Raw genomic sequence first — 22,738 nt, 5'->3', positions numbered from 1 at the left:
TCTTTGTACTGTTTAGATTAATCGATTCGAGTGTCACTCACGAGTCTATATGTTGCACTTTGTAAATACAGCTGTTTCGCAAACCATGCCTCTTTTGGGGAGATCTTGGATATTCATAGAAAACTAATTTTGTTTAAATACTGGTTCCCAGTTATGCTCTCTGTGTTCTATCTCACAGAGACATAACTTGGGAATTTTTCGGCTGTGTATTTTACTCTAATGTTGGGTTGTTGTCTCTTTGAGACATTAGCCATTTCCATTTTCTATTTTATCTGAAAGTAGTCCGACTTTTTGCTTTATACATCTAAGAGTTAATATACAATTTACCTTCAATGCGAATTTGGTCTGGATCACAACACTCCATGGTTTGTGTAAAGATTCAAGTGTAGCAAACGATCGTTAAAAATGAATTGTAAACAACAATTAGAAAGAACATTTAAAATAAAATGCGTATTCAATTAGGGCACAAAAAAAATTGGAACTCCTAGGGAATTTAAAAAAAGTCCATAAAAACTGTCTAGGTCAAACATTTTCAACGGAACGTGTGAACAATTGCTGTTTATTTTGATTTATACACTGCGTATACTCGATAGTGTCCCACATCTCAACCCGTGCATGTTAAAATCCTATTATATTGATGAGTTAACATTTATTCACTTTTTTAATTATATTTCCCCATCTGTACTCATTCATGTTAAAATTCGGTCATATTATTCGTTATCTTATCATTATTTTGGTTTTATTATCCAACTTCAATATTTTGAAATACCTATTTTCACTAATGATGTCATCGTATCATACTTGGTATTTAAATACTTGTTTCTTAATTGATACGCATTTTCTTTAAATTTATATCCTTATTGTGTTTTACTATTAGCGTATAAACTTTTTTGACATTCGATAACATTCTACATTTCTACTCCACCAGGTAATGTGATTTTGTGAAATATATAGTTTAACTAACACGTCTGTTTGGATATACTTATGTATTTTTAATACGCAATTTATTTTGAATGTACGTCATTATAATTGTTTACTATAAAATGTATACTTCCTCTATTGGATATTATTCCCTATCTCTACTTGACCGTGTTAAATTCATCTCATATTATTTTGTTCGTTCATTCTTTTTTTCTACTTTCTTATTTTAACATTTTTTTAACTATAGTTTCATTTTCATTGGAAAATGCCTGTACCTAATCAGACATTTAACAGTTGTTTTTCACTTTTTCCGTTGCAAATGTTTGACTTTGACAGTTTTTATGGACTTTTTTTTAAATCCCCTAGGAGTTCCAATTCTTTTGTTATAATTTTTCAACGACCACTTGATCGTATCTTATTAATTGTTTAAGTACTTGTGCCCTTATTTAATACGCATTTTATTTTAAATGTTTTTTTTCAAATAGTTTACAATTTATTTTTACCGAGCGTTTGCTTCATTTGAATCTATACACAAACCATGGAGTTTTGTGATCCAGATCCAATACGGATTAAAGGTAAATTTTTTAATAACTCTTAGATGTCTTAAACATAAAGTCGGACTACTATCAGATAAAATAGAAAATGGAAGTGGGTAATATCTCAAAGGGACAACAACCAAACCAAACAGTTTAATACACGGCCGAACACCACCAATGGTCTTATACACATTAAGAAATGCGCATCTGGTGCAGGAAAATTGGTACCGTTAATGTTATTAAGAGTATACCGCACTAGAAAGCGGACTTCAAAGTATACAAAAACTGTTAATAAATATATTTATTTGAAAATATAAACGAGTCTAAACTGAAAACTACGTTCAAACCTATGATTGAGTTTGATAAAAATCGCAATTTTTAAACGTGTGCAAGTAAAACAAATTTCGTTGTAGAAGGGTTTAAAAACAGCACAAACAACATATTTTCCAAAAGACCAAAAAAGTGAAAAAGTATATCTAAACAAAACGCATTTGACTAACAGGTCGAACAACTGATGTTCTTTAACCCTGCTGACTGCCATTGGCGATTGCCAAATAAAATTGACCACAAGATGTAACAAAATGAGTCTTAATGTAAATTTAATACTAAACAGAAAAAAAATAACTTGTGGCCACGATGTTATGCCACAAACATACGGTGTCAATATTTTTTAGTACACCAGGTCCGGATTTCGACAATAAATGTCTCTTCAGTGATGTTAGCGATCGAAACGGTATTTGGAAGGCCATATAAAAAGTACCCTCATTTTTAAATTGACTCTTGAATTTTAAGAGTCAATATATGATGAACGGATCATATATATAAACCGGAGGGTAAATATGATACAAGCCCAAACGAAAAAATATAAACGAGTCTAAATTGAAAACTATGTTCAAACCTATGATTGCGTTAGATAAAAACCGCAATTTTAATACGTGTGCATGTAAAACAAATTTCGTTGTAGAAGGGTCTAAAAACAGCACAAACAACATTTTCCAAAAGACCAAAAAAGTGAAAAAGTATATTTAAACAAAACGCATTTGACTAACAGGTCGAAAAACTGATGTTCTTTAACCCTGCGGACTGCCATTGGCAGTTGCCAAATATTTAAAAATATATATTCGAAAACAATCTACTCATCATTTTGTGGTACATTTGCGTTTTATGATTTATATGACATTCAAACTCTTTTCATATTTGGTTGCAATTTAAATAAGAACTTTGCCTCAGTTGTATGAGTGATTCTCGGGTTGGTTGTGTGTATGCACATCTGTGTCATTAGATTGTACATTCAACTTCTGAACATTGGGATGGTGGTAACGTAAAACAACATTAAAGGATTAAAAAGATATAAAATGTACAACGTGCACTCCATAGTATAGAGTTAGAAGGGTATATAAAAAATGCCTGCTCTACATTTAACACGTGTTATTCTCTTGACTCACTTTAAGACAAAGTAAAATAATTGGTGCATTTTTTTCTGATACAAATTACTTTATAGGAACAAATGTATCATATTTTGCTAACCAAAACACTGACTCAAAAGTGAACACTGACGTGATAGCTGATTTTTCTAATTGATATCGTAGCTATAACATTATGTAAACAATCGGCTTCAAATTTTATTACGGTTAAAACCTGTTCAGGATGAGCAATAATTAACAATAGCAATAAATACTATATGTAGGTCTTTTAAATGAGTCAATCCAAATACAGGACGGGAAATTAGTATTGCCACTGGAAAATGAGGGTATATTGGTAAAGGACAGAAAATTCAAGTCAAGTCAAGTCACATAAGAAAAAAAAATTATAACAAATAATGTTTACGCCGTCTTTAGCACACAAATTAAAAATATCGAAAGATACCAACTAGATTTTTCATCTCACAAATCGAAGGCAAACTGGCAACGCCATGGCAAAAACGAAACACGACGACGAAATGACAAAACAAAACGTATTCAAAACTCGACATAGACAACATCGCACTGACCAACATAAACCCCCACTTAAACCGCGGCTGGGTTCATGTCGCACAGTAGACAACCTGTTCCACTATTGCTCAAGTAAGTACACATTCTTCGATGAGTTTTATTCAATGATATTATATTCAAGGAAAAGAGAAGGTGGTTGGTCAATGGTACAAATAAGATACGAAAAGTTCTAACCTATATTATATATTTCTTTTTATTATAGAGCCAACAAGTCGAGTAGTGAAGACTGGTTATCTTACTATTTATGAGCGTATGTTAAATTAGTACTGTCCCTCTGGTATCTTTCGTCCCTCTTTTAGAAAATTAATGTTACGGGAACTGTGAACGTCTACACACAGATGAACAATGGCATTGAAGATTCATAATATGATGAAATAGCATGCCATTGGGTTACATTTTAACCGCCCACAATTGAGTTAAAATTAGTTAAAATTAATATAAGAAAATCAACTTCTGTGTACGTGAACTGATGTCAAAACACTGCATTTTGACGTCATGTTCCTAAAATATTTTCCTCAGAAAGTAAAGATGTTGAACAATAAACATAACTTATTCACCTTGTAACAAGAAGACTTTGAAAAATTCAGAACATTAAGGGTAATATGCGCTTTAAAACACTATACTCATTTCCTTGGAGATTGATGTCTAGTGAATTAAATTAACACTTGTCAATTGACACTCAAAATAAGTCATACTGAGAAAATAATTGGTCGAACATTTAACCTCATTTTCTTGCATAATTTTGAGTAGATCAAAAACGTATAATTGTAAACTAACATCAATACATGATGATAACAAAATAGTAAGATGAAACCAATGAGCAATACAAAAACATTCAACCAAAAGGGACAGCATTACAAATTTAAGTTCCTTATAAACTCATCATAGATATAAGACTTAAATTAGTGCCAGATATGGTCTATGTCAACTGAAAACTCATCAGTGACACTCAAATAAATTAATCTAAACAGTACAAAGAAAAAAATAAAGGCAACAGTAGTATACCGCAGTTCGAAATTCATAAATCGATAGAGAAAAAACAAATCCGGGTTACAAACTAAAACTGAGGGAAACGCATCGATATAAAAGAACTACGACAGAACAGAAACACAACATTAAAATGTAACACACACAGACACTAAATATATTATAACAATGGCCATTTTCCTGACTTGGTACAGGGCATTTTCAGACAAGAATGTTGGGCTAAACCTGTTTTATAGCATGCCATACCTCGATCCCGCTTTAATGGCAATGTTGATTATAACATTTAAATGACAATTTCACTTCCCCAAATTATGTCATAGTGACACACTGCTGATTGGCTGTCAGTTTTCGATGCTAACAGTATATTCACCTTAATTGACAGAAATCAAGTTGTTATATATCAAATAATAATTTGTAAAAAGATACAGTCCTAGATTTTAAATTTACACGTACATATATAGATTTTAGAAACCTGTTGATCAGTGGTTGTCGGATGGTAACAGTATATTTTCACAATTTACAAATTTAAAATCTAGGAGTATATCTTATTAAATAATTATCTGAAATATAACCAATTGATTTCTTTCAATTAAGGTGAGTATAACTGTTACCATCGACAACCACTGATCAACAGGTTTCTCAAAATATTTCACACAAAACCTCACATAAAAATAAGGATAAGCTCATCGAAAAGGTCAGTAGTGTTTGCTCAACATTTATATCAATCTACATACAATGTACTTTACATAAATAAATAAGTAAATTTGAGTAAAATATACCCCTTTAAAGTATCATAGTTTTATTTTTAAGGGGTTCATTGAGGTCTAGCTTAGTTTCCGCTGTTGTTATGACCGATTTTGTTTAAAATTGTCTGTTTAATATCTGGCGATAAATTCTTGTTAATCTTTTGTCCTGAAATTATTTTTCACTTTAATTTCACATATCTTTATAAGCTTAATAAGATTGTCACTATCTGTAGACCTTCCCGGAGCATCTGAAATCCCCCCCTCTTTTTGCCCTCCTATTTTGTTGTTTTCTTTTTTAAACGGTGATAGGTTTTTTTTTATTATTATTTCATGAAAATTTCATTACTGTTTTGTTATAAATCGTGAATCGGTATTTATGCATTCCACCATTTTATCAGCGTCATGTTGAGCCATCCATATTTACAATACTTTATTTTAAGAGAGTTACCCATTTAGCAAAGCATAACCAAAAATGCAAACATATACATAATATATTTCGAATTATTGAAATGAAAATAAATTGTAATGCTTTTCTTTTGTTTTTATGCATCTTAAATAAAGTTCCGTAACTGACGAAAGATATCAAAATTTTATATGCAAACACTGTATCACAATATAATAAAAGTATGGCGCAGACATGTTAAAGAAAGCATTTTCAATTCGTTCCTGTGGACGCTCGTCTTTTCTAAATATTTTGGTATTATACAGGAGGATTTTTCGTCAACGGATGGAAAGACCGTTATTTTAAGTTGTATGCCGACAGCAGTCTGTTATGGTACCATGGAAACGACGATGAGCACCACAAGGGTGGTATAAGGCTCAAGGTAATCTTCTTACACTATTGTATGGATATCTTTTTTCAAATTATGGAACACCACATACAGCTGTGTATATGTATTCAAACTTATCACACAATTGTAAAACTTATTTATACTCATAAATCTATTTTCCGAAAGGACACTTTTGTACAGTATCAATAGAAGGGATACATTTTTAAAAGACATAAGAAGATGTGATAAGAGAGCCAATGAGACAACTTTCCATCCAAGTTATTATATGTAAAATTTTACCATTATTATAATCGCTTATGAACCACATCGACAAACGACAACCACTAATCAACAGGTTTCTAAAATTTATATATGTACGTGTTAATTTGAAATTAAGGAGTATAGCTTTTTACATTAAAAGTTAACCAGGAATAAACTTAAAATCGTAGAGGATACATTGAACTGTATATGTTAAACGGAAAGAAAACCCTGTCTCTTCTTATTTATCTGTCTACATATACATACAAAACATTTCGACAAAACACTGTTCAGTAGCCACGTAATATGTTTCAGACCATATGAGTATTTGGACCGTACACGTATACAGCTCGTACGGTCGGACCTGATATTGTCCAGTACGAGCTGACTATACATGTTATTGGATCATATGGGTTAATTTGAACAACATTTATCATAATCTTTATTTGTAGTTTTAAAAATTGTTATTATTACAATTAGATGGATAAAATGAACAAACGAACAATTGAAATTACATATTTGTTTAAATGTATATCTGAATCCTATTTTGGTACTCTCGTCCAAGGTGACACTTGCTACCAAAAGTAACGTTATATTTTTTTACATTTACATGTTTGCAGTTAATGTATAATCCTTTGCATTTGCATTTTTTTTTGTCAAGTTGCTAAATATTCTAAAACAAGTGTTTTCCCACATTATGTTTACTTCCGATATCTTCAATGTCAGTGATCATAATTAATGTATTACTGATCGACATGCTGAATACAAGAGATTAACAGATTTCATTAGCGTGAATATTTTAAATAGTTAAATATAAAGTTCTTATTTCAATTACAATTGAACTTTTATATATAAATTTGAGAGTTAAGTTATGTTGATCTGTTATATGCATTTGTATCTAATAAACCTGACCAACTTCTTAATATTAGTCCGACCGTATGAGTATTTTGGAAAAGTACGCATATGGTCCAGACAGTACGCATACGATCAAGACAGTACGCATACGGTCCAGACAGTATGCACAAATGGTGATTGTGGGCACGTCTAGTTGAATTTAGTTCAGTATCTTCAGAGTAGAAGATTTTTGTGACAATAAACGACGACTGACGATGGACTCAAAGTGATAAGAAAATTTCACTTGGCCCTCTAGACCATGTGAGCTTAAAAGGTATAGCAATGGATGAATGAATATGATTGGTGGCATATTACCAACTTGGACCCAAAACAAAATGGCTTATTTATCTTAATTTGCCTGAGGGATTTTGAACCTGACTTTTTTTAACAATTCAAAATTCAAAAACGGAGTCTTTTAGAAAGGTATATAATTTAAAACCAAAAGCTGCCTTGGCTGATTTTACCATCGAAGACTAACAGTCCACCAGCAGCAATATCGACCTAATACTATTAATTTACTAATCATTGCTAGATTTTTATCACTTAAAAAAAAGATAAAGCGACTGCTTGAATATAGCAAAAATAAGAAAAATAGCTATATTTATGGATTTTTCTAAAAAGAAAATATACTATCTTAGATTTTTTTTACAGATGGTTGCAAATTTCATTGCAGTTGGACCAATGTGTCTTCATACAGTTGGTTTCCCAAAGCTTCCAAAAGGCAGACATGTCATACATTTGATGGGTGTTCCTGATATCTTCAAAAAGGGGACTAAAAGAAGAAACCTTAAAATGAACTGGATTTTGTTCCCAACGGATGAGGGAGATATGAAGTACGTAATTACAACACATATGATAGAGTTGGGTTCAGTTTTAGACTCTCTTAAAATCTGTGTTCGTGGACATCTTTAAACTGTGTGTTATGACTCCAAGTACATAACTAAACATGATTTCTAGAGGAACTTAATTATAAAGAGTTAACACCAAAATGCAATATAGTACGTAATTTACGGGAAAATCAACGGTATTAATTTTTCTACTGAATATACGGATTTTGACATGTCTAATCGGTAATGTTCGAGGTTAACTCATTTGAAAGCTAAAGAAAAAAACACAAAGACAATATTGCCATATCCGGGCGAGAAATCAGAGCTGTTCATGAGGGAGATATATTCTGTAATTTAAAATAAATTCATATATTGAGTAATTTATATTTTTATTTTATCTATATTGTATAAGCAAACACTTAATCTCACTGTTTATGCAAGTAATAGCTATTGCTTTAAAGAGGCATTCGCTGTCAAACCCATTTCATCGCTTTCAATCAAATTAATATATTAAAATGTATTTCCATATTACAAATTATTTTCATTCATTATAAATTGCAGGGCATGGCTTCAGGCTATTAAACCAACGGTAGGTACAATACAATTCACATTTGATATGTGCCGCGAAAAGCTGTGCCCCTTGTACTTTATTTCATAGTATGTACCTCACATTGACTTTCTTATTTCATACATTTTTACAATTCTTATATGAACGTAAACTTATAATTGGTTTACTGATATCTTATTTTACCCGATTGCTTGTATCACAGGTCGTGTAAAGCACAATTCAGTTACTAAGTTTGATATATGGTAAATACACTCATTAGCGTACACGCATTCATGTTAGTACAATTTTTGACAATGACTGCGCTGACCATCAGTTAATAAATGCAGCGAAAACGAATAGCAAATTTTGCAACTTGTATGTCAATCAAACAATAAAAAATTAGCGATATTAAAGACCCTTAACTTCTGAAGTAATGGGAAGTATAGCCTGGAGAAATAATATATATTAAAACACATCTTTACATAATCAGATGACAAAACGAGCTGTCTAAATATAGGCATATGTAATACAGTTGCTGCTGACGTTTTTCATGTTTTGAAAAAAAAAATTCTCATTCAACTAAATTTACGTCACATTAGGGAAAATACGTCAATAATGAGTTTATTTAAATGATTTATATGTAGGACTCTGAGGTGCGATGGGGACGCTGAAGTGCGATGGTCACGCTGAAGTGCGATGGTCTACGCCAAAGTAAGATGGTCCTTTCGCTGAAGTGCGATGGTTTTGTGTATGACGTTTGAATAATATGTCGTTTTCAAAATACAACATGGATTTGCAGGCAGGAGAATAGGGTTTTGTAGATGAAGGTTTCATGCTAACAAAGAAAAGTAAGGAAAAAAGAAACAGACAAACAATTCAAGTCCCGAACAGTTTTAAGCATTACATGTCGAGGTTAAAAAAATATGTTAAAACATTTTAGGCAGCAAATCGGCTGAAAGATGAACTTGGTCACCAAATGGGCTAACCAGTATTCTGAATTATGCCGCAGACTTTTTGTACGATAAATACAGTATACTAATCTAAATATTAATCTTAATTTATCTTACGGTAAGCGTCATACGATTTTATGTGGGCAATTTAAAAATTAAAAAAAATATGATAGTTTTAGCAATGTTTCAATGATTTTGCTATATCAAGTTCATATAATGTTGTTTTATTTCCGATATATTTTTGTTTTGCTTTGAAAGAACGCCGTCGCTCTTGGTTTTTTATGGTTTCAGTCTAAAACATGTCAGACAGAAATTAACCTGACTAAACCCTACGTGTACCTTCCAAATTATCATCCTCATTTTTGTTTTTCGTGAAATAATTGACAAGCTTCGCTATTAGTAAAGCATAAATTTACTTGTCGATATTTTTACTTCGTGGATACTGTTCCGACATTCAAGGTACAACAGATATATAAATTATAGAAGAATGTGAGCAATTACTAAGTTTTATCATAATATTTAGGTAAATGAGATGGACACTTCTTAGTACTATTATAAAGACCTACACACTGAATCTTTCTTTAAATTCTCCTTTGATCACCTTATTCCATACTCTTGCGTGCTAAAAGAATAATTTGAAACTTAGAAAATTGGATTAAAACAAAAAATTAAAGTCTTTGGTTTGATCTAAACAGAAGTTAAAACATCATCCAAATAAGAGGCTAGCAGCCAAATTTTAATGGTGTTGTTTTATTACAACAGCCCACGTGCATTTTACTTTTACGTCACAATGTTACCATCGCATTTCAGCGTGTTAACCATCGCACTTCAGCGTAGACCATCGCACTTCAGCGTGATCATCGCGGTTCGGAGTATCATCGCGGTTCCGATTCCGACATATATATAGTTGAAAAGTTGCCTTTTCGCTATTGACTTTGACCTTGAACTGTTGTAGCTGCCTTCTCCTCCTTCAAGACCAGAGCATCCTCGCCATTCAGTTAATGGAAATCAGGTTAGACCAGAGAACCCTCACCATCAAAGCAATGGTACTCAGGTTACACCAGAGAATACTCAGCATTTAAGCAACGGTAACCAGGTTAGACAAGAGATTGCTCCTGAATCAAGTAATGGTGACCAGGTTAACTTATACCCAACAGTTAATGTTGTACGATGTAAGTCTGAATAACTTTATACGTAACATTTAACTAAAAATTGAATTATTTTATAAAATAAAAGACCGTTCTCGTAATTAAAAAAAAATCATGGACAGCAAATTTACATGACACATCAACAAGACAATTATAAATACATAATGAACATGTTGGAGCTAATATATTCTTAATGAGTAGAAGACTGCATGTAATCGTTCTCTAATAGCAAGCCATGTTCCTGACTTACAGACATTAGCTTTTAATGACGACAAACGATTTATGATAATTAATAAAGAGTAGATTATCAAGGACCTTGTACGTTACATCAGGAATGACTCAGATTTTGTTTGAAACCTATTTCATTGTCTTTGGATCATTTTTGTGACGCTATTCGTTAATGATTTGGAAACTTTACTTTTGTGATTACATCGTCTCTTGTTATGAACTTGAATCGTCGAATCGGTATGTTTGTTTTTTTTGTCATGTACGATTAAAAATCAGGACTTTGTCAAACATACAACAGCCCGACGAAGGAGCAAATAATAGCCGAAGCCCACAAATTATGCGTCAAAGTAGCGTGAAAATCAGGGAGGAGGGGGGCCTACATCCGGAGTTGGGCATCAGCTGGATTTAAAAAAATGTGTACTAGTTCAGTGAAAATGGAAGTTATACAAAATCGTAAAACATATAAATGAAATAAGATAAAAAATTAAACAAGACTCACAGAGGCCAGAGGTTCCTGGCTTGGTACAGGCACAGAAATGCGGCGGATTTAACGTGTTTTGTGATATGGTAACATCCCCTATACCTCTAGACCATGTAGAATAAAGAAACACGCACCAATACACAGTTTAAAAGAAGTCCAATGTCAGAAAATATAACTAAAGAATCGAAGCAAAATGACAATAAAACATTAATCAACAAAAGACTACCAACAGTTATCAAAATACCAGGTCTATACCTCAATTAAGCTGATTGAAAGAATCCGTCTTCAAGTATTTATGATTGACTATCAGATCGAGGTGACTTGTGGTGAAACTACCGCCCTTGGAATAACAATATATGTTAAACCCTTTACTTGTTTTGCGTGTTCTATAATGCTTCTTCTATAAGACCCATCGGTGATATTTGTCCATTTTCTGTTCTTTGCTCGGGTTGTAATCTCTTTGACAAATTCCCTTTTACCCTTCTCTGTTCTAATTCGGATTAGTTTAACATAAGTTTATGATTACAATTCACAGATCAAGTGTGTGCGTTTTGTTCTGTCTAAATTACTGATTTTTTTTGTGAAGTTCGAATTTTATTTTTTTATGAGAAACATTTGTCTTTTAGATAGTTTTGTTTTTCATTTCGGCCATCTTGATACAATTCAGCACTGTGTGCACAGTACTTAATAAAGACAACAGTAGTATATAGATGTTCAAAAGTCGTAAATCGACTGCAAATCAAAATTCTTTTTCCATGCATCAAAAACATAATCTATTTTTTTCATTTCGGCCATCTTGTTTCAATTAAGCTCTGCGTGCACAGTATTGAATAAAGACAACAGTAGTATATATTTGTTCAAGGTCAAAAATCGACTGCAAAACAAAAAGGCATCCAGTTTTCAATTTTAAATGAATCTAAATAAATTTCAGACCAACCTGAATGTCAACATATACAGCAAAGAGACGAACGAACCTATGTAGACATTCGAAGGGGTAAGGTGTTCTGTAACAAATAAAATAATGGGAGATGTCTTTTCAATAGCTAGTAATAATAGAAAGAGTAACAAAAGTGTTGTTCATTTTATTCATGACTTCAATCTTTTAATAATTTTGATGCTTAAAGGAGTTTCGAATTCGACTTCGTACTGTATTTTAATTTAAAATTTTTTTTTTCGATTAAATTTTATTGTAATACTAGGTTTAATGATGAGTTTATTTTAATGTTAAATCGTAGAACATGATATATCACTGCTGGTTTTGCTTCATTTAACATATTCGTTACTTCCATGACGATGTATTGCTCTAGAAATGTTTCGTACCTTACACATGTCGTGTTCAATATTAAGGTATTTTGAGGCGTGATTTAAAGAGTTTCTGAGCACTAAAAGTATATGGTACATTTCTAACGATTTTCTGTGCAGAAAGGCACCAACAAGTAGATTTGATTAAAGTGTTGTTGAAAACTTTAAATACCTATACCAGATGGTAAAACCGAAAGATTCGAACAAAAATTCTATTGAAAAAACAAGATTTTGTTTTATCATTCTTCACAGTGCATAAAAGATCGTTTTTTTTCTAATGAATTTGTCCATCAAAAGAAACTAAAGTATATATAATTTATCAAACATAAAGTACATCTATATATGTAAAAATGGAATTTGATGCGACTGTCATACAAGTGAGAGGTTTAGCTAGCTTTAAAACCAGGTTCAATCGACCATTTTCTACATAAGTAAATGCCTGTACCAAGTCAGGAATATGACAGTTGTTATCCATTCGTTTGATGTGTTTGAACTGTTGATTTTGTCATTTGATTGGGGACTTTCCTTTTTAAATTATCTTGGAGTTCAGTATTTTTATGATTTTAGTTTTTATTTTTATTTATATGTACACAGTCTTTAAAAATGATGTTGTTTCAATGTGCTTTTTAGGTGTTCTACTGGAAGGAGGAGCAGTACCTCATGGTCTTGGTGCTTATGGGCCAGGTATGGGATGGGAATGGGGATGGGGATGGGGACCAAATCCCTACGGTGGATTTTGGGGAAGTTGGAACAACTTTGGTGACAGTGGCGGTGTGAACATCGATCGCATTGTCGACGACTTGTGTAAAAAAAGTAACAATTACGGCTATGATATAACAGATATTATGGATTTTGAAAGAGGAAACTTTAATAACGGTGTCGGTGATGGTTGTGGTGGTGATGCTGATGAAGGTTGTTGTGGAGATGATTGTTGTGGTGATGGAGGCGGAGTTGGTGGTGCAGGAACCGAAGAATACACTGGCGGAGATTGTGGTTGTGGGTGTTAATATTTGTGTAGTACAGTTATGTTTTATCAAATGTGAGATAAACATTGTAATATAGAATAATAAAAAAAATGAATATGTCGTTTGTATGTCATGTTTGTATGATTACAAAAATAATTTGAACATTAGAAATGTTATTGTAGGATGATATATTTTTCTGGAGTTGGTGAGCAGCTAGTGGAGAATACATCGGCGGAGATTGTGTTGTGAGTGTTAAGATTTTTAATTAAAGTCGTGTTGGGGAAATTGAATAAAAGATATGAGCGAATGAAATGTTAACTAATCAACATAATGTGATTTTAACAAGCACAGGTTGAGATGGGGACTATATCGAGTATAAGTAGTGTACAGCTTATATTAAACAGAAATCATTGAGTATACTTAAAATCAAATAGGACACAAATATTTAAACACAAAATATCAAAAAATTATGCGTTAGTTAAAATATAGAGATCAAAATATAAATATAGAAGGATAAAACAAAATAATGAACTGATAACTATTCAATATCACAGGATTCTAACATGGTCGATTAGAAATGGTAAAAACTATCGAATATAAGAGTGCACACATTTATAATAATCATAACCACCGTGTATCATCGTACAGCGGATATAGGTACTAACCAAGCGGGCGTGAGCGATTTTGATCTTACACGGTAACGAAAAATCTTTCTTTTGTTCACATAATATCAAGGTGTACTTCAATCTAAACATAATTGCTGTTTTAAGAAATGATTTGATCGTAGCTTGACTGATTAGAGATGTCTCATTATTTTCCCAAAACAAGAGGGATTACTAAAAGCATGTGCAAATACTTGTAAAAGAAGTTGGCCCTCGTCTCATTCGATAAAATTCTATATTCATTGCAACGCTTTATCTGATAGAATGTCAATGTGTGTGTATAATAAGTATAGCTGTTTCAATAATTGGCACTGAAATCTTTCATACATATGTTATTTGTCGATATTTTATCCCTAAAGAAGCGTTGTGTACGGTGTTTAGATGACCACATACATTCTTATGTACGGTGCATAGTTAAGTTGTTGTACACCGTACACAAAAACTTTATTTTCATACTCGTTTATTACCCAAACAGTTTCAAAGAATGAGTAATCACAGGTAGCTTTTTGATTAGTAACCATTACTGTTACCCTGAAATAGGTTTCTTTCAGATAAAACATGTAAATGTATCAACAACTGTATCGAAATTGAAAGTGGGTGTTGTCTTTCACAACTATTTGCGCATGAACAAGTTAATTGTTCTTATTTGAATATCAAAGCTGTTTTACGAATAGGAAAAAATCGATGCAAAAATTATTTGGGAGCAGGAATTTCAAATGTTGAGAAATGTACATTGAATATTAATAAAGCAAAACAAAGATTTCCGTTACCTTGTAAGGTCAAAATTGATCATGCCCGCTTGGTTAGTACCTATTTCTGGTGTACTGATGATACACGGTGATAACGACAATCATGAATTACATTCAGAATAAAGTGCGTATAAAATTAGCACAAATATTTGAAAATCAAAGATGATACGATGCCGTATTTGTTAAAATGATATTAAAACTTATTGAAAAAAAACTAAAAAATAGTTCAAGTACACTTCTGTACGGAAGCGTATTAGCGCCACATGATTTTTAAAAAAAAATTTCTTCCTATCTTTGCGTCATAACGCAAACCTTTGCGTATTAGCGCCACATATTGTTTTAAAATGTTTCTTCCTATCTTTGCGTTATAATGCAACGTTTGTTTTATCTTTTTTCTTATTTAAGATTCAACGGAAACAGTAGTTATTAATGGAGGAGGCTGTATATATTAAAATTTATCCCCTTCGTAGTCATTGCAAAGTAAAACGCTTGAATAATTAGAACATATCATTGACTAATAATGAGGAGAATAATATAAGAAGATGTGGTATGAGTGCCAATAAGAAAACTCTACATCTAAGTCACTATTCGTTAGAGTAAACCATCATAGGCCAAAGTACAATCTTCAACACGGAACATTGGCTCAGACCGAACAGCAATTTAAAAAGGCCTCCAAAACGAAATCCATGTTACTACTAGTATATATATAATACAAAGAAAATTGAGTAATTTGAGGTTATACCGAAGAAAAAAATTTAACCCTGCGTATACAGCTATAACCGAACATAAATATATTTCCAAAGTACTGTAAGTTCTAGTTTGAGAACTCTGTAAAGTTGGTTAGATTCAAACAAGTTACCATTTGGCAATAAAAGTATAGAATGAAGATGTCTTATTAATAAAATTATGTTCTCTCCATTAAATTACTACCCAAGCAGTTTAAAAATACTTCACTATATTCAAATGAAAATTCAATGACTTTCTATCAAAGAATCTTTATCATATTGTAAGATTTAAATCTTAAATCTTAGATTTCTTGCATCAAATTAAAGAAAAATGTTTCCTTATTAATAATTCATTTTAAAGCAGAAAGATCATTTTGTCTATTTGATTTGGAAGTTTCACAATTGTATTACATTATTTTTGATCTTTCAATTTAAATAAACCGATATACTATACTAGAATATGCGGTATGGGCTTTGCTCATTGTTGAAGGCCGTACGGTGACCTATAGTTGTTAATTTCTGTGTCATTTTAGTCTTGTGTGGAGAGTTGTCTCATTGGCAATCATACCACATCTCGTTTAATATATATATATCTATTTTCTTGTTAAATTTTATACTTTACTGATGCACAAATCAGTCTTAATTTTTGTAAAAATATAAAAAAGAAGATGTGGTATGATTGCCAATGAGACAACTATCCACAAAAGACCAAAATGACACAGACATTAACAACTATAGGACACCGTACGGCCTTCAACAATGAGTAAAGCCCATATCGCATAGTCAGCTATAACAGGCCCCAATAAGGCAATATAAAACAATTCAAACGAGAAAACTAACGGCCTTATTTATGTAAAAAATGAACGAAAAACAAATATGTAACACATAAACAAACGACAACCACTAAATTACAGGCTCCTGACTTGGGACAGGCACATACATAAATAATGTGGCGGGGTTAAACATGTTAGCGGGATCCCAACCCTCCCCCTAACCTGGGAAAGTGGTATAACAGTACAACATAAGAACGAACTATAAAAATCAGTTGAAAAAGGCTTAACTCATCAGATGGACAAAAATACGTCGACGTGGCCCGGTACTCCTACATCCCGACACAAAAAGACACAATGAACAGATCTGAGAGTACTCGCAGTTATCTGACAGCTAGTTCAAAGCCACTAACAACTAATAAAAAATCATGCATCTAAGACTAAAATGCAATTTAAGTATTCCATTCCATTCCTATGCATATTTATCATAATGATTTGGCCTTGTGTGGTGTATGTTTCATTTTTATCTGACAGCTAGTTCAAAGCCACTAACAACTAATAAAAAAATCATGCATCTAAGACTAAAATGCAATTTAAGTATTCCATTCCATTCCTATGCATATTTATCATAATGATTTGGCCTTGTGTGGTGTATGTTTCATTTTTCATCTACTAGTAAATCACAACCGAAATGAATGACAGACGAACATATATACAAGACATAATAAATAATTGAAATCAAGATAATTGCGTTATAATGCATATGTTTGCGTTATTTCGCAAAGGTTTGCGTTATCACTCAAAAGTTTGCGTTATACCGCAAATGTTTGCTTATATAACGCAAAGGTTTGCGTTGTAACGCAAAGATAAAAAGAAAAATAAAAAAAAAATGTGTGGCGCTAATACGCTTCCTTACTTCTGTATGTTTCCTTCATATCTCTTGTGAATTACAAAATACGTTGAACCATAAACGTCAAAATCATTCAATCGCGTAGTGGAATTAACTATTTGTGGATTCTTATAAATTCTATATATAACTTTTGGACTATGTTCAATCTCGGTCTATTTCTGAAATTTATTCTTACATACTTTTGATTTTTAACCCTATATGCTAACATTGCCTAAGTAAATTTTAAAATTGTTTGTATGCACATTGAACGACAACTCTATGTGACGTATACAATTTTCTGACGTCAGACACACAAATCAATGAATGTGTTAGTAGATAGATGTTTTTGTATTTTGTTAAATTGTTCCTTTTAAAATTGTTATACGATGATGACTGATGTTCCCATATTTTGACTATTTTATTTATTGTGTCTGTTTAGTTAACGCATCAATGTAAATATAAACGGAATTTGATGAGACTGTCATCAAAGTGAGAGTGTTAGCGCTATAAAACCAGGTTTAATCCACCATTTTCTACATTTGAAAATGTCTGTACCAAGTCAGGAATATGACAGTTCTTGTCCATTCGTTTTTTATGCGTTTTGTTATTTGATTTTGCCATGTGATTATGGACTTTCCGAATTGATTTTCCTCTAAGGCTCGCGCGTTATATTTATATTTTTAATTACTCTTAATTAGAAAAATGATGTAATAGTCGATGTACATAACCGATTTTTGAAAATGTGAATTTTATGACCTAAATCAATATATTGCCGTAAAATTATCAAAGAATACTTATAGTATACTTTCAAGACTTTCTACATCTGATAATAAAAAGAAAAACGAAACTTTTGTGGGAAAATTTGCTCGTATTAATAATTTTAAGTATAGACTCGGAGATCTTTTAACAAGTGATTACCTGCCAATAGTGTTTTTATATGACTTGTGTAACAAGAAACCAGTATATTTCTATAATAAAGCTAACTACAGATGAAAACGTAAAATGAGGTGTCACATATTTGTTTAAAATCACTGTATAGAATTTCCCTTTTTTTCTTTAATAAATGAATTTTATTATATATTTGATAGAAAAATGAAATAAAAAAACGCATTACCGTTCGTTTAAGCTCACAATCTGCCTTCAAAGAAACATGCATTTGTGTTAAGGTACCCTTTTCCAGTATGAAAAATTGATATATTATCGAAATAAAAAATGAACTTAATTACAGAAATCGCTTACATTTTACAATTGTTAAGTTTATGTACAGCTTATTTGAAAAAAATAATAACAAAATAGGTCACCGATGAGTTAAAAATTAAAGATCCTGCCAAAAAAGGCATTTTTGCACAAAAGGGAGATAATTTGGAGCTTCATCAATGATACACACATTTTAAAAGTAATCTGGGGCCAAAACAAAATGATTCTTCGGTTGAATTGTGGTTGAATATCATAAAACAACAACTTATAGTGTAAAACATAAAATTTGCAATGACAAATAAAATGTTTTAATATTTGCTGAAATTATTCGTCCAACCTTAAACCTAGGTTTTCATGTAGGTATTTACAAATCACACAATTTAAGAAATTGTGATTCGAATCAAAAGTCTGAAGTTATAGATTTATAAATTTAGGCTATGTATGCATTAAATATTAAGGATAAATATCAGTTTCATTTTTTTAAGTTTGAAAAGATCCTGTTTCTATATATTGTTTTCTATGCTGAAAATACATACACATTAACTTTTCGTATTGTACCAACCCGTGTTTTCTTGCACTGTTAATGATGTTGATGAAACAAATCAACCCAAATGCATCTGCCGATATTAGACCATATGTATAAGAAAATTCATTAGTTATTATGAGATAAATATATTTAGATAATATCCAGATGATAAGTAATAAGATATTGCCAGTATTTAATATATATCTTTAAAATCATAGCTTGTTGCATATGAGTAATCAAATAGAGATTCTGATGGTTGCACATCTGAGCTTAAATCAATAAGGCCTTATTATTAAAGAATAATAACTGCTGCATGATATGAGGATATGTGCAAAACTGATTGAGACATGACCGAACATATTGGACCACAGTCGATTGTTATAGACCATGTTTGTAGCTTTTAATGTTTTAAAGATGGTTTCGCCAGGAATGACTGCAGGTATCACATCATCAATAATCTATGAGATCGAGGCAAAGTTGAGAGGGAACCTACTATACGGACATGCTTAACATGACATTTTTTCAATTACATAACATATATTTATTTAAAAACATGCAATTACGGCAAATAACATTGAGAATGGAAATGGGGAATATGTCAAAAAAGCCAACAAACCACGAGCAGACAATAGCTGATGGATCTTCAACGCATCGATAAATTCCCGTACCATGAGATGTTTCTTAGCTAGCCCCTAAATAAAATTGTGTACTAGTTGAGTAAAATCGTCAAGATGACTATTTATAGGAATTCCCGTTTTAAATAACGATTTTAACATTTGTGTTCATTTGTTCTTTTATCTTACAAACCATGATAATTATATAGAAACCCAGCTACGAAGCAACCAAAACAGTTGGGTTTAGTTTGTGTTTCAATATTCAGATAACAGGAATACGGAAATAAATTAGTGCTATTATATGTCACTTTAGTTCATTTTCGTCACATGAACTTTAAAAGATATAACTGATGTATTATTGACTTACAAGTCAATAGTTTAACTCATTTTAATATGTAGTCCTGCTACATTTATTTCAACTTTCATTGGAGAAGGTTGCCCATGTGATCAACAGGTTTTTATTTTTTCTGGAAAGAAAATAATGTCAACATGTTTAAGAATACGTGTCACTTGGCAAGTTATTTTTAAAACTGTTGAAAATAGGACAATTACCTTTTCCGTTTATAATATTGTTGATTATAAAATTGAAAGCAAATGCAAAGCAGCAACACAACCGAAAAAATAACAGACTGTTGAAAAAAAACCTATAAACTAAAAAAACTAGATATCAGTATCAATATTTGACAAACAAAAATAAACGGCAGATGTTATTTATAGCTCAGCAAGAAATGTCAAAATACTATGAATACAATTTCGAAAAACCATATTTTAAAATAGCTATACTAATCATCCAATGTGTTTGCGTTGACGATTTTCGTCTACAGTCCAACACAAAGGTATATGCAATTATGTTATATATATTTGTGTGTGTGTAGAAATGTTAGTTTTTAACAAGTGATCATTTGTTTATACACAAATGGACAATCTAACTTGATATTTCTTTTACCATCGATTTCAGCTAAATAAAGGTATATGTAAAATACTTTCTCTACTTGGGTGTGTGCAGGAATGTTTTTTAAATCGATTCATCTGGCGTTTAACATTTCACTTCTAAATGTTATATGAAAATGCAAACTCTTTAACACACATTAGAAAGATTGATAAACCCTTTTAATATCATAATTCAAATCATTAAACTGTATAGGCCTTTAAAAGCTTTGCAAAAATGCTTCACTTTTCCAATATCACCTAAAGTCGATGTACTATTTTTTTTTTATCAAAATCAATTTGTTCACTAGTTATATGCTTCAACAAATGTTCATTCCATGATTAGGTATCGCATTTGGAATTAACTGATTTTGTCTATGCTGTCAACGCAATATGATGTATCTATATTTGTTGTGTAATTAAGGTCTGGTTGTTCAAATGCATGCTAATTACATTTACAGAAAACAATTTTCAATAATGATAACCGACCTGAAATTTCATTTAAATCTTCGCTTCAGTGTTTATTAATCAAATATCACAAAAAAACAACAATATATGTTAGGAATTCTTTATGCATTATTAAAGTATTGTCGAGTTGTTTTTGCTTACAAAGTGAGAATTTCAAGGACTATCGATCGTGTTCACTCGAGTTTCCAGGTCGAGACCAGTAAACTGTTATAATACTACGGTAATTTTTTTCCATGTAAGGAATATGACAGATGATACTATTCCATTGATGCTTTTGATTCTGTCAATTGTTAACAGGCTTTCCGTTATTTGGTTGTATTACTTTTTATATATGCTAATAAGTGTAGTTTGGTGTCGAAAAACAAATCGGTGAGTCAACTAAAGATTTATCAACGGGTTTATACTGTCATGAGCAACACGACAGGTAACATTTGTGGAGCTTTATCTGCGAGAAAATCCCAAATTGACAGCATGGTCAATTTGATACGTAAAAGTTACAAAATGTTAAAAAACTATCTAATATCAACCCAAACTTTTTGTTTTAGATAGATCATAGGTATATGTTTCCCGCGACAGAATTTTCTTATACTTTACCAAAATAAAGATTTTACTATGCTCTTTATATACCAAATATAACAAATGATGGATCACCGTGCTATTTTCCAAGCTATGAGTCGTTGAAAATTGCCTAGAATGATCATAAAAACACATTTTTGTCCATAAAAAATATCTATGAGATAGAATTTTGAAATAAATTGTGAGAAGATAGGTTTTATAATATGTTTTAAGAAAATAAAAATAAAAAATGGTGTCACCGAACCTGTTTTCTTGCTATAAGTAAAAAATTAAAATTTTCCAATCAGTCCAGTGTAAATTTGTTACTGAAATAGTTACCTCTCCTTTAACGGCTTAGTTGAAAGATAACGGCAACAGTAGTATACCGCTGTTCAAACTCATAAATCCATGGACAAAAAACAAAATCGGGCTAACAAACTAAAACTGAGGGAAACGCATAAATATAAGAGGAGAACAACGACACAACACTACAATGTAACACACACAGAAAGAAGTGATTCTAAAACACAAATGTTTGGTATTTGTTTAAACATTTTGAATAATGCAATAAATCAGCAAGTTTTTTTCATATAAATAAACAGTCTAATCAATAAAATTGCACATATGTCTACGAATTTGCAGATTTGGGTAATAACTAGACTGATTCTATACTGCAACAGTACAATCTAAGATGGCGGTTTACTATTAATCTACCTTAAATGTATTAAGATTGGTTTTCACGTCATAAGAAAATGAAAATCTCGGTTAATCATTTCCCGAGAAAAAGATATTTCACTAGTGAGGATAAAATGTTTTTCTCACACCGTTCAAGAAATCTGAAAATAGCACAAACGAAAGAGAAATAAATGTTTAAAACATAGTCTTTAATTTGCATGTTCAGATTAAAAAGACATACATTGCTTACCGTACCATCGTCGGCACTCGATGTTTTTTGTCATCTTATCAAAGTAGTAGAGAACAGATGAATAACTTTGTAAACTAATTGATAAGTTGCAATATATGTTAAGGATGATCGTCATGTTTTTGAATTTCTGTCAGATTTTCGGAATCCTATGGTTTAATCATTTGAATGCCTTATTATCTG

At 31.6% G+C, this 22,738-nt stretch overlaps 1 protein-coding gene across 2 annotated transcripts; it reads left to right on the top strand.

The window, feature by feature from the left end:
- Window positions 1-1,405: 1,405 nt before the first annotated feature.
- Window positions 1,406-13,673, top strand: LOC143053781 (uncharacterized). 2 transcript variants are annotated; one of them, XM_076226563.1, is made up of 7 exons: window positions 1,406-1,496; window positions 5,890-6,005; window positions 7,755-7,936; window positions 8,492-8,519; window positions 10,383-10,599; window positions 12,216-12,278; window positions 13,217-13,673. In XM_076226563.1, the coding sequence occupies exons 1-7, from the start codon at window positions 1,460-1,462 to the stop codon at window positions 13,591-13,593; spliced, it is 1,020 nt and encodes a 339-aa protein (XP_076082678.1). In that variant the 5' UTR covers window positions 1,406-1,459; the 3' UTR covers window positions 13,594-13,673. The 2 variants fall into 2 exon arrangements, with proteins under 2 accessions (XP_076082678.1, XP_076082679.1); XM_076226564.1 differs by lacking the exon at window positions 1,406-1,496 and adding an exon at window positions 3,530-3,698.
- Window positions 13,674-22,738: the final 9,065 nt, after the last annotated feature.

The sequence above is a fragment of the Mytilus galloprovincialis genome, chromosome 12, assembly GCF_965363235.1.
Source record: "Mytilus galloprovincialis chromosome 12, xbMytGall1.hap1.1, whole genome shotgun sequence".
Taxonomy (NCBI): domain Eukaryota; kingdom Metazoa; phylum Mollusca; class Bivalvia; order Mytilida; family Mytilidae; genus Mytilus; species Mytilus galloprovincialis.
This window is presented reverse-complemented; position numbering and strand designations above follow the sequence as displayed.